The sequence below is a fragment of the Nanorana parkeri genome, unplaced genomic scaffold (genome assembly GCF_000935625.1).
Source record: "Nanorana parkeri isolate BGI_ZX_2015 unplaced genomic scaffold, ASM93562v1 scaffold873, whole genome shotgun sequence".
In the NCBI taxonomy this organism is placed as follows: Eukaryota; Metazoa; Chordata; class Amphibia; order Anura; family Dicroglossidae; genus Nanorana; species Nanorana parkeri.
In genome coordinates, this window is record NW_017307141.1 from 623,908 (window position 1) to 637,254 (window position 13,347).

Here is a 13,347-nt window from a genome sequence, read left to right on the forward strand (position 1 = left end):
GCAAGGACAGAGGAGTCAGCGCTGGATCGGAGAGCCGCCGCAGCGCTGGAGGGACAGATGAAAACATCAGGAAAGAAGAAGAAGAATCGGATTAAGAGACATCATTTAAGGTAAGTGCTAACATTAACATTGGGGAAAGGGGAAACATTTTTTGACTTTAATGGCACTTTAACTGTTTCCCTGCAGTTCAGGTTTAGGTTGTTTTTGTTTATTGTGGGGGGTTTTTGGGGAGGGAAGCAAAAATGTAGGTGATAGCATTTCTTGTAGTTAATGGAATATATTTTGAAGTGTATGCTTTTGGAAACACTTAGGGGTCTTTTTTTTAAATATATTTTCACCCAGGATTCACACATTTTTCCAATGGAAACTGGATTTTGGGTGAAAAAAAATTATAAACAAACTCCTTAGTTTCCCTCTTCAGGCAAGGTTTCCTGTGTTACCATAAAGTAGTATTAAACTCTCAAACCTTTTTCAGTAAAGAATCCAGATCAAACAAATATACATTTCTTTAAAGATCTGTGGTTTAATTAATGAACAGACTATAAGAGGGGAGGCTGTTATAGCCACAAATGGGGAAGCAGCTCCATATCAAGGCCTATGGTTTTAGAACAGGTTGTCCAACAAGCCCATAGAGGTTTGATTGTTAGGTGTGCACAAACTTATGGCCATATAGTGTGGCTAAAGAGTGCTTGCTGATCACATTATTATAAGCTGCATCTTTCTTGGCTGTATAGGACTTAAATGCCTTTGATTCATTGACCTTTAACGAGCATGTAGCCGGTCAGAGAAGTCAGAACACCTGATTTGCACACTGCTTCCATGTCCGTGAGTCAAATTTATGTTAGTATGACTCGGAGATCACTAATGGCAGCCTACATTCTTTTCTTAGGATATGTTTCTTTGAGGGCCCGTTCACACCATAGTGTTGCGCTAAACACTTGTTACCAATCTATTAGTAAAAGCTATCGCACAGCGCATCAAGCACGCAGTTCAATGTGCTAGGTGCGTTCTCATTTATTTCATGGCACCCTAGCACACCTCCCGGTGGCCGTGCTTTGAAGCACAATGTGTGGTACTGCAATACTTCACTTTGCATTGGGGTGAAAAAAATGCATTACTCAGTATTTTGTTTCACTTGAATTACCAGAACTGTTGTATGTTTTTCCTTTTTTATTTCCCTTTTTTTTTATAAGGTTAAGCCTGATATGTAATATTTTGTTATGGTATTAATAGCATCATTCTCTCAGAGAAAATACTTTTTTTTATAAAAGGTCATTGAACTTGCTTTATGGAAAATATAAAAACAATGATTTTTGCACTGTAGGGTCCCTTTTTAGTCGACAGATAAACTGACCACATCTACCTGGCGGCATTTCAAGCCTTGCTGTCCTGGCACAATATAGTCTATTCCTGAAACCACCAGCCAGACGAGAGCATCTCCCAGAACGGATTGAATCATTTAGAAAGAACCTTCTGGATAGGCTCCAATCATCGCTCATACACACATCTAGCTAAAAAAAACTTTAAGGCGTGAAGACATGTGAATTACCCTGCCACTTTCAAGTTTTATATCACATTGGACTAATTTGCAGCCATTGGATACCCACTAAATCAGTTGATCTGTAGATCTGGTGTGCTGTTTTTGTTTTTTTAAGTGATGTAATATTTAAAAAATTGGTTGTACACATTAGTGGAATCATTTAGGGCCCAGAGCTCCATGTATATTACCTAGTATTCCTATTGCTGGTGGGTTATGAGCTACCTTTTGTTCCAGGTTGAGGAAAACATTTGGAATATGTTAATGAAAACCTAGCTATGTTTAGTAAGAACTAACCATTCCATGAACCAAATGCCCATTCAAACACCATATTGGATTCTTACTCCCAAAAAAGATGTGGTCTGGCTATATGCAAGCAAATGTGTCCTTGGTATGTTTGTAGGGAATGGCAAGCTACCAGATAAAGAAGGGCTTCCGGTAAAGCCAGTAATATAGCCATCACAATCTTTCAGACTTAGACTGGCAAGTCGGAGTACCCCTCTCCCTTGAGAGAATTAATCTCTCAAACTTATCACTGCAGGGCAATGAACCTGTCAGCCATTCAGTATATAAAGTAGTATCCTTACATATTCCAAATCAATCTTCATCCACTGTAAAAGATATAAACTGATTAATTTATACATTGATGGCTTTTATGTTTTGATATAACAGTTTTTCAGTGTTTACCACTCTTTCCTTGTAGTGCTGGTGCATTTCCCCTAGGGACATGATCTACATCAGTTAAAGCTAATCTCTGAGCAAAAGAAAACTTTATTTTTAAATATATTAGCAAACACTAGACCCCCCACTCTCCTAAAAGTATAAAACTAAAAGAGCAGCTGCATAGTAGCCACCATAAGGTTCCAGCTCTTACCTGCAACTTTTCCAGAATATGCTTTAAAGTTCCACCAGAGCCAAAAGATCCTGTGCAAATGCAGACTTTCTGGTTGCTCAGGCACCGAATGCTGTCCCATTGGTGGGGGAGTGCCTATGCTTTACATACACTGAAAGCAGGGACATTGAAGATGAATCATTTGAACTGCAGGTACGATCTGACATGGTATGGGACCTACTATACCGTTATACCTTTTTAGATTTGCACATTTTCTGGCAGTACAGGGACACTTTAAATAAATGAATAAATATGGTGATGTTATTCTTACTGCAATGGAATAACATCCTCATGTATACATTGCCACAGTGCACTTAATATAATGCTGTTAGCTCCCTTGAGGTTTTATCTAACTCTTCATCATTTATTTTTTTTCCTCTAGAACAAGTCTGCCATCACCGATGTTTTCCAGAAATGATTTTAGTATTTGGAGTATTTTAAGAAAATGCATTGGAATGGTGAGCATGTATTTATTTATTCATTTGAAACTGCCTACGCCTTGTTTTTTTTCAGGCTTACAGAAGTACATTTTCATTTCCTATAGAATATTCTGCAACTCCATTTTTATTAATGTTTAACCTTCAACCTGTACAAGCAATACCAGTTTTAAAGTGGACCTAAACTCAAAAAGTGAAGATTTGCTATGTTATAAGAACAATGTAGAAATGTTAATGGTGCCTAAGTAGTACTCTGAAAAATCTACCTTTGACTTGAATTAAAAACAAAAATAGCAGTGTACCTTCCGGTATGTGAATGTGCCTTGGTACTCCCATATCTACAGCCATATAGCTGGATAGCAGTACTCCCCGGTGTGAGATCTAAGGCACTGCTGCCTCTCACTGCTAGTCTCAAGTGATTTGGAGTGGGCTTTGGGGTTGTCACTACTATGCCCGTCACTGTTCTTCTTTCTGGAGGCTCTGACACAAGGAAACGTTCTGCCTCTACAGTGATCACAAAGCAAACATCTTTGGTCTAGATTTTGTGAGTGAGGCAGAGATGCAATCACGAGTTCTATAAGACCTGCACAGCTACAGCTGGAGTGGGCACAGAAGTTCAGCGGGAGCTGGACTTCCACCCATATGTATTGCTGATGATTTGCAGGGAGAAGGCGGCAGTTCTAATTCTGCTAGGTGGCTTTACAGCATAGTCACTCTACAAGTTACTAAACAGCAATAAATTATTGTGCCCGGAGTTGGGCTTTAATCATTACCAATGTCTGAGGTGAAGGTGTTCTTGTGGAGGCACCCTGTATAGTATTGTCAGTTTAGCTGGAAATGAGTGGTGCTTAGCCTCCATTAGGGTGGTCATACCGGGAACAATTAAAGTATTAGCTGTGACCAATTGTAGCACTACACACTATGACTGGCCTGTTTTGAAACTGTAAGCAAAACCATGATAACAAACACTTCGCAAACCTAATTTTCGGCATTACATGGCACTTCTCATTCAGAAGTAATAAGGAACCTGGCACGATAAGTGTCTTGAACCCATCTTTCTGAAATAAATTTGTAGAAAGTCCTGGTGGCACAAAAGTCCTTCAAAGATGGGCACATTTCTCATGGCCAGAGAGCAATCTGCCTGTTACTTGCTTCTCTTAATATGGCTGATATTTTCTAAAAGTGGGCTGCAGGCAAGATTTAATACATCATGTCTGCTTTAGTGTAGGACTAAGTTACTTTTCCATGCATATCTGTAAATGTAACTCTCTATTTTAGGTAAACAGGTCTGTATTTTAAAGTTGGTACTGCTTTGGTTAGTATCTGGATAGCCTATTTTTAATCTTGATATAGGTTTTGGAAGTCCATTTTTATTTTGCATATTTAATGGCTGCAAGGTTAATGCTTATGCAGGCACTGTAGTGATGAGACGGCAGTAATTATTTATATGCATGTAATCCTATTCCTGCTTTTGTGTCTGTTAGGACATGGGAGGTGCATGCCTCCATCTAAATAGATGTAACAGAGTACAGAATAATAGTTTTACTTGTTTAATAGGAAATTGTCAGTCGTATATCCTCATCTGTAGATATTATATGTCATAGATCTCATCTGTAGATATTTCACGGTTTGTGGTGCTCTATGAATGAGAGGCTTTCAAGCAACAAGCATATATTCTAAGCAAGCTAGGAAAACATTGGAATAAATGTGTATCTAATTTTGAGGGTAGAATGAATGTACTCTTGACACTAGTGGCAGTGAAATGTTTACCCATTTTTTCTAACCTTAGAAGAAGTTATTTTGTTTTATTTTAGCAACTTTTTTGGTTTATTGCTGTAAAAGGGTTTGGTAACTGCGTTATTTATTAAGAGCACACGTCCTCAAGACAGTTTAGACCAAACCATATTGTCTGTAATGTCTCTGGAAATATCTTTCTAAAGAATATAAAGGTATGATCACTGCCGACACATATTGATGCAAAATGAAGCAGATTCTTGGCTTGTGTCTGGTAAAATGCATTAGACACAAAGGAAACCCTCATCACAGGATTTTTAATAAACCAGCACAGAAGGAAATTGTACTGTAATCCACTCAACCACATTTAACTTTTTTATCAGATTATAGTAGTCAGAACAGTGTCAAATCATTGCTGACTGAATGTTATTTTTTGAAATTATGCTTTAGACATTGCTCTTTACATTACATTATTATTGAAGGCAATTTGTAACATTTTGCTTGTTACTGCTGTCTGTGTCATTGGCGAAAAACGGCACACCAAGTACTATGCCGGTTATTTTACACTGAACCACAGTAAACTCTGTGACCGCTTTACAGCTCTATGTCTAGGCCGCTGTGCGAGGATCATAGGCGTCAACCCCCCGTGACCCCCCACCATAGGCCTCTAGAGACCATGTCCCTGATAATGTAGGCCATTGTGTTGTTTGGTAAACCATTATAATTGGTAGTGCTAGGCTATTGAAACAAATATTGAGAAATGCTTTAATTTTTTGAGACATTACTGACGCCTAGTGACTTTTTATGTGGGGCCCTATAATAAATCATCTATTTCTGTAAACAGTCTATCAGTTTTTGATAGATGCTGAAGAATTAAGCAAACTTCCTTCTATCTCTCAAAAAGTTCCGTAAATATATATCTACTTCTGTTTCAATCCTACATACCTATGATGCCTATTTCGCGGAAATACTACTGTTCCTGCTGGATTTTATCTTATATGGTGGAGATTGTAACAGGGAGTTAGTAACAATTTGAGGTAAATGGGAACAGACCAAATAACTGTGACAGTAAGATCGCACTTGCACTCTGTGGAAGTGTCAGAGGATCACACAGGTCAGATGATTCCAACAAACCAGACAGAGGCTAGTGGATAACTAGGCAAGGTGCATGAGGGAGTGCAGTCAAGGTCAGATTTCCACATTCCTATACCTCACAGCTATAGTGATTTATGTGCTACTTCGAAGGTTGACACCTTATTATTTACCACATTATTCAGCTTCCAGGAGTTGGAGTTATTTTTGTAGCCCCACACAGAGCAATGCAAAGTGGAGAGTGTGGTGACTGATTTGCCATGTAGTCAATCTGTATAAAATGATTGTAAATGTTTAAATCTCAACTTCAGGCTGTTGTTCAATTTACCCATGCATTGGGGTTCCCCTGCACTGCATTGGGTAAATGTTCCTTTGTCTAGGGGAAAAGGACTAAGCCTAAATACTTACTTTACTCCTTGCCTCCGCAGGCTCACTTCTTTCCATGCAATCTGTCCTATGAAACCGCTGCATTTCACTTCGCTTTCCAGCCAGTTGCAGAACTCTGATGTCATCATGTACAATGCAGGACCTGCAGTGCTGCATTGTATAGGAGGGCAGCAAGGACCTCACCTACAACCCCAGGAGTGTCAGACAGCGTAGGATGGCTGGGGAGCAAGGAATAAGGTAAGTATTTTGTACTTTTTGATTCCTTTCTTTCCTAGACAAACAAACATTTAGCCCATGCAATGCGGGGGGGGGGGTTCACACTGCATTGGTACATTTATCAACAGCCTGGAGTGGGGATTTTACTAATCACTTGTATGCCAAAATGAAGACCATCTCAAAAACTAAAGTATATTACATTTATTGCTGTACTTAAATGTTTTGTGAGGTTGTCTTGTTTTCTTTCGTGAAACAGGTTGGCAGTTTCTGAACAAGAGATGGGTTCTCTTGGTACATAGGAGCATGAGCTAAAAAAAAAAAAAAAAAGTAGCAGGAAGGGATTGCATATAAAAAATAAATGTGCCTTAGGATTGCATATGAAAATACATGTGCAAGAAACCAGAAAAAAAAACAAAATGCTGGTGCGGAAGACTCACTTTGGCATCTTCCCTTGGGTGCTCAAGGTCCACAACTGCCAAGAGTTATGCTAGGCTTGGATCCAGACTTTAGGTTTCTTGTAGTCTAACTATCCTTGCTCTCTGCTGTAAATGGGTCAGTAGAAGAAAGGACAGACTTGGTGGTTTAGTATAGCATAAGTAGAACAAGCAGGGTATGATGGCTTTCGTTGGCTCAGCGGCTTTGCAGAGCTTTACCTTTTATTATGTATTACATGCTTGTATTTAAAAGGGCCACTAAGAAAATCACATCACAATACAAACTATATTTATATGCCTCTGTCTGTCTATGTATGTATGTATATGTGTGTGTGTGTACATATTATATATGTATGTATATATGTATGTATCAGCATGAAGTAATGTGGTATACAGCATGTCAGCATTGCATGAATGATAAGAATACATTATTGCGCAGTGTTTTAGATGAACAGTTCATAATCTTGATACATCAAATCTGTTCATGTATTACAAATGTTTGTCCAGTAATAGATAACTTCCAGTGTACAACTAATTTTAATTTGAAATAACATGTTGGTTTACAGCAGTGGTAACCAAATTGTGACCCTGCAGCAAATCCCATTAGGCATTGAAAGACAAAACTGTCCTAGTGGCTTTTCATTTTTATGTGTATAATAAAACAAGACTTCTAACAACTAACACACATGTAACAACTTTAGTAGTAACTTTGTTTGTTTTACCCCAATAGGAATTATCAAAAATCACAATGCCTGTTATATTCAATGAGCCGCTGAGCTTTCTACAACGCCTCTCTGAATACATGGAGCACACATACCTCATTCACAAAGCAAACCACTGCTCTGACCCTGTGGACCGAATGCAGGTGACTTCTAATGAATCTGTTTAATAGTATTTTTCTGTGGGTATGAAATTAGCTTTTGTACGTCTTGTCTATATCGGAAAGTAATTGGCTTGGCAAGCCTCATGGAGAAATTCATAAAACTGCGCCAAACACCATTGTAACACTGCCCCACATAAATGTTTGTTTTAAGCATTTTTTCCAATATAAAACCAGTTAACGCCAACTATGTGAAAACTGGAGCTTGTATGCATTTCATGCTGTTATATTCTTGGTGAAAAATGCTGCTGGTACCCAGCCTAAAGTGATCTTAAAGTCCAGATGTTTTTAAGCGATTTAAAATGCTGATCAAATCACTTTCAATGGATACTCCTTGATGTTTAAAAGTCTTAGCTTCCTGCAGAATCAGCTGGTCCCCTGAGCACTGGCCCTGATAATCCTGTTGTAGGGTGGCTCATTTTCCTTGCAGGGTCCTTTTGGAGACACCCTTGTGTGTGCTAGAGAGCTGTGTCCACAAACACACAGGCAAAGGTAATGCAATCTACTCCTTTTCTCCCTCCTTCCTCCAAGCATGTAAATGGACAGCTGCTGGAGAATGTGCTGTCCCTTGTAATCTTGTACTCAACTGGAAGTTCAGGGAAGCCGAGCTGAGAGAGTTGGAGCCAGCTGTTCAGAAACATGATGACTGTAAAGGTTTAAGCACAAACGTAAAGAAGTGCTGTGCTGGGCAATGTATATTTGTTTGATCTGGATTCATTATAGAAAAAAGTTGCAGCGTTTAATACTACTTTATTATTACCGTTACTATAAGTTCAAGCTTGCTCTGCATCTAATATTAGCAGTCATATTACCTGGCATCAGACATCACCTAGTATTAGTATTGAATTGTTCTACCACGTGGCTGTAACAAAGTAACATGTATGTAAGGTTGAATAAAGACCAAGGTCCATCCAGTTCAACCTTTTGTATGCGAGTGTGTATTTATCTGGCTTTACACCTTCCCATATCCCTGTAGATTCTGTGAGAGAAGAAACTCCTCCAGTAGTTTCTTGAATTTATCAATGTGATGCATTACTTTCATGTCTTTCATCTTTTTTACAGTGTGTTGCTGCCTTTGCAGTTTCGGCAGTTGCGTCACAATGGGAACGCACAGGGAAACCTTTCAATCCTCTCCTCGGGGAAACTTACGAGTTAGTACGGTAAGAGAAACTTTCACACCATCTCTTGTAACTCTGAGGCTAGTTTCACACCTGCACACCTACAATGCACGACACCCGGGACACGCGATCGCGTGGCAGTGCACACAGCAATTTCCCCGTGGCCCCATTGATCTCAATGGGGTGATATCCGGGCGGCAATCGCAAATAAAAAAATAGGGACAAGTACCTTTTTTTTTGTTGCACACGACTCGCTGCTTTTTTTGTGTTTACTTGCATGGGTGGAATCGTGGCTGGAAACCGCGCGTTCTGCCCGGCATGGCTGAGGTGCCATTAGAAAATAATGGCACCCACAGCGCGATCGGTTCACACCTTGGCGACTCCTGACCATACGGCAATCGTGCACAAAACCGTGCGGATTGCAGCGCCGTCAGCAGTCACTTAAGTGTGAACCTAGCCTGAGAGTCGGCTCTTTGTTCCCCCCAGTAACCAGTGTCGGCTCACCTTTTCAAATGTCACGTAGAAATATATATCGTGACATCTGGTTGCAATGTACTTAATAGGTTTTGTCTTTAGTAATATTACATTCTTATAGTCCTAAGTAGACTGTTTTTCTATTGTTAGACTTGTTTTTTTTTAAAAAAAGGATGAGTACATTCAAGATAAGTACTACAGTACATGTACATACTCCTGTTATGTGTACTGAGAATGTTTTGTATGATTGTGAGCTTCTGCAGTACCTGCAATGAATGTTCTACACAGCTTATGAATGAAGGAAATAGGGTCACTGGTCTATCGAGTTACATAGCACATGAAGTCTAGCAGGTATCATGATCACACAGAAGCATCACCATGCTCCTTCATTTCCTCCTAAAAGCTCCCAGCTTAATAGAACACGACTTGTTCTTCCAAGCAGAACACACAAAAAAGCCAACTATTGGCTATTCACTTTGCTTATTTATTTATAGTGTCAGCAGTTCCTTCTTAATTATTGAACTGCTCTACTGACTTTGTACAAGTCTAATTATTATCAACACAAATGTGGGGTTTTTATACACCAAGTACTGCCCATCTATCTGAAACACTCAAGTCTTCACTGGCACCAGGGCAAAACCGCAAACCCGTGCTAGCGCTATGCCAAGGCCACATATACATGTGAATGTCTTTGTATTATGATACCATTTGTCTGGTTTTTGTATTTTAGTGAGGATCTTGGCTTTAGACTCATTTCTGAACAAGTCAGCCACCACCCACCAATTAGCGCTTTCCATGCTGAAGGTCTTAACAGTGACTTTGTTTTTCATGGGTCAATTTACCCTAAACTCAAGTTCTGGGGCAAGAGTGTAGAAGCTGAACCCAAAGGAATAATGACCTTGGAACTTCCAAAGTAAGTAGATTTTTGAAGACTTTTGTTTAAAGCTGAACTGCAGGCAGATATAAAAGACACAAATGAATGCCGCTCTCTTATACATCATTGCAAAGGGTGTAAATATCTGAATTTGATCTGTTATCAGCCCTTTGCAGGTCATGTATAGCAAATCAGGAACGTGAGAAGCAGTAGCACAAGGAAACAATCAGTTCATGTGCTCACAAGAAGCATGCTGATAGGAGGAGAAAGAGTGACTGAGACATGAGCTCATCACTGTGCTGCTTCTCTTTTCACTGTCCAGTAACGGACTAAGGCAGGTCCAAAACCAGGACTCAGAGGAAGTGGGCCAAATTATGTTGGCAATCACAATGAGGACATCTAGCAGCAGAAAAAGTACTGCAGGGGAAATTTCTGTATTGAAGAGGAATATTGCAGTAGAAGTTGGTTTTATTTTATTTTCTATTGGGCTTTTTTATGTTTATTTTGTTGTTTTGCGCTGGTGGTCAAAACTGTCAATGAAAAAGTGAATTATTTCACAAATTGATCCAGGGATAAGATCTATCTGCCAGACATGCAGGACACAGAGTTGTCTTGCTTTGTTGCTGCATTCTCTGTGATATAAAATACTTTTACAAAAATATCAAAGATGGTGTAAAAATATCAAAAATTAATATCTTTTTGATGAATTATGTAAAGCCAACTCCGTCTTCAGTAAAAAAGCAGTGCTCTACAAGATTTAAGATAAAACGTGAATCTCGGGACAATAATCACCCTCTCCCCTGCTATGGGTTAAATGGCACGCAGTCTCATTCCCAGGGCTGACCTGTGTTTGATGTGCATTTTAAACTAGGGATGCACCGATACTTTTCGAGTACCAATGCAGATACTTGACATTTTCATGAGAACTACCATGCTTACAGCGGTTGCAGCTGGGACCTGGCGCTCCACCACTGTCCTGAAATCATTAGTCGATATTATTTTAGATAAACTGTCACGTGACAATAAACAAAAATGTATCAGTACTTGTAAGTACTTAGGCAAGTACCAGTACTTATACTCGCAAAACTCGGTGCATCCCTTTATTTATATTTATGTAACCAAGATCATACATTAAACAGAGATGTACAAATCCCAGGAGCTCCGTGTGCTCCTTACAAATGACAGCTGCCTCCTAACTTTTGAATTTTTCTCTAGTCTAGTCTTGGAGCTCGAAATGTATCTGTACTTGTAACAAGTACTGTACATGGTATCGGCGCATCCCTATTTTAAACGTACATCAAATGTAGGAAACAGTGCCTCTGTATAAGTTTCTGAAGTTGGTTCTCTCAGCAGCCCAGCTACCTCTCCCAGCAGTGACCTGGCAGCTATACCCCATGCAAATGCAGCCTTAGATGCGCGCTCCCCCCACTGCAACGCTGAGACGACCACCTTTGTTTTGGCCCAGTCCTGAGTGTCAGTAAAGGAACACATTCTACAGCACAATTAAGAAAAAAAAAAGAGCCGACTATACTTCAAAATAAGTTCTTAAAGTGACACTAAACTCGGGCGTTAAATCTTAAAAATGCATTTAAGTACCTTAACTATTAACAAAAATGTAGATTATTTGTGTATCACTCGGCTGTAGATCCTCAAATCATCTCTGAAGTATTAATATTATACAGGATTTATATAGCGCCAACAGTTTGCACAGCGCTTTACAATATAAGGAAGACATTACAATCACAATACAATTCAAGACAAGATGGGAAGGAGGGCCCTGCCTGTGATGGCTTACAATCTAAAAGGGAGGTGCAAGTGGGGTAGCTGTGTGGGGATGAATTGTTTGAGAACATGATGGTTGAGTGGTTAGTTTGAGGTGGGAATTGGTGCTGACATTGTCCTTCCTTATGGAGGATGGCTACTTTTTGTTCCCCATGGTTCCTGTGTATGTTCTAAAGTAGCCACTGCTCCAAACTCGCTTCTGTGATGGAATGTGGGAAGTAGATTATGAAGTGGAGCAAGGCTGAGGTTAGGACTAGGCGGTGTCAGGTAAAACAGAGTCAGCAACAGACTAGCAGTAAGTTACAAAATCAGAATCCAGGGGAGTAGTTAAGAGACAGGTTGAGGTATAAACTCGGCAGGCAGAAGGGTAGTCAGAAAACAGGCCAAAGTCTCAAAGATATTCAGCGGCAGCACACACAGGAAACACACCCAAATAAACGGGCTCAGAGAACAGGAAGTGCTCAGTATTTAAAGGCTGAGATGATGGCAGATTGACTGCAGCTAGCAAGCAAGCAGGTGGAGGTACAGATTCCAGAGGAAAAGCTGCTGAATAGAAACCGGCAGTGCAAAACTGAGTCGTCCTGGTGACTGAAAGGCAATTCTTCTGCACTTCTACCCTAGAGACCCAGGTTCAAATCCCCACAGCTACAAAACAGGTGCTGGCAGACAGGCACCTGACATACAATCAATTTAAGTACCTTAACTATTAACAAAAATGTAGATTATTTGTGTATCACTCGGCTGTAGATCCTCAAATCATCTCTGAAGTATTAATATTATACAGGATTTATATAGCGCCAACAGTTTGCACAGCGCTTTACAATATAAGGAAGACATTACAATCACAATACAATTCAAGACAAGATGGGAAGGAGGGCCCTGCCTGTGATGGCTTACAATCTAAAAGGGAGGTGCAAGTGGGGTAGCTGTGTGGGGATGAATTGTTTGAGAACATGATGGTTGAGTGGTTAGTTTGAGGTGGGAATTGGTGCTGACATTGTCCTTCCTTATGGAGGATGGCTACTTTTTGTTCCCCATGGTTCCTGTGTATGTTCTAAAGTAGCCACTGCTCCAAACTCGCTTCTGTGATGGAATGTGGGAAGTAGATTATGAAGTGGAGCAAGGCTGAGGTTAGGACTAGGCGGTGTCAGGTAAAACAGAGTCAGCAACAGACTAGCAGTAAGTTACAAAATCAGAATCCAGGGGAGTAGTTAAGAGACAGGTTGAGGTATAAACTCGGCAGGCAGAAGGGTAGTCAGAAAACAGGCCAAAGTCTCAAAGATATTCAGCGGCAGCACACACAGGAAACACACCCAAATAAACGGGCTCAGAGAACAGGAAGTGCTCAGTATTTAAAGGCTGAGATGATGGCAGATTGACTGCAGCTAGCAAGCAAGCAGGTGGAGGTACAGATTCCAGAGGAAAAGCTGCTGAATAGAAACCGGCAGTGCAAAACTGAGTCGTCCTGGTGACTGAAAGGCAATTCTTCT

The 13,347-nt window shown here is 40.1% G+C and overlaps 1 protein-coding gene across 2 annotated transcripts in view; it reads left to right on the forward strand.

Moving 5' to 3' along the window:
• OSBPL1A (oxysterol binding protein like 1A) overlaps positions 1-13,347 on the forward strand; it is an 86,525-nt gene that overhangs the window by 62,638 nt on the left and 10,540 nt on the right. For both annotated transcript variants that reach the window (XM_018565687.1, XM_018565686.1), the window contains exons 17-20: positions 2,812-2,887; positions 7,460-7,594; positions 8,672-8,769; positions 9,932-10,114. In XM_018565687.1, the coding sequence (XP_018421189.1) occupies positions 2,812-2,887; positions 7,460-7,594; positions 8,672-8,769; positions 9,932-10,114 (492 nt within the window). The remainder of the gene's footprint in view (positions 1-2,811; positions 2,888-7,459; positions 7,595-8,671; positions 8,770-9,931; positions 10,115-13,347) is intronic.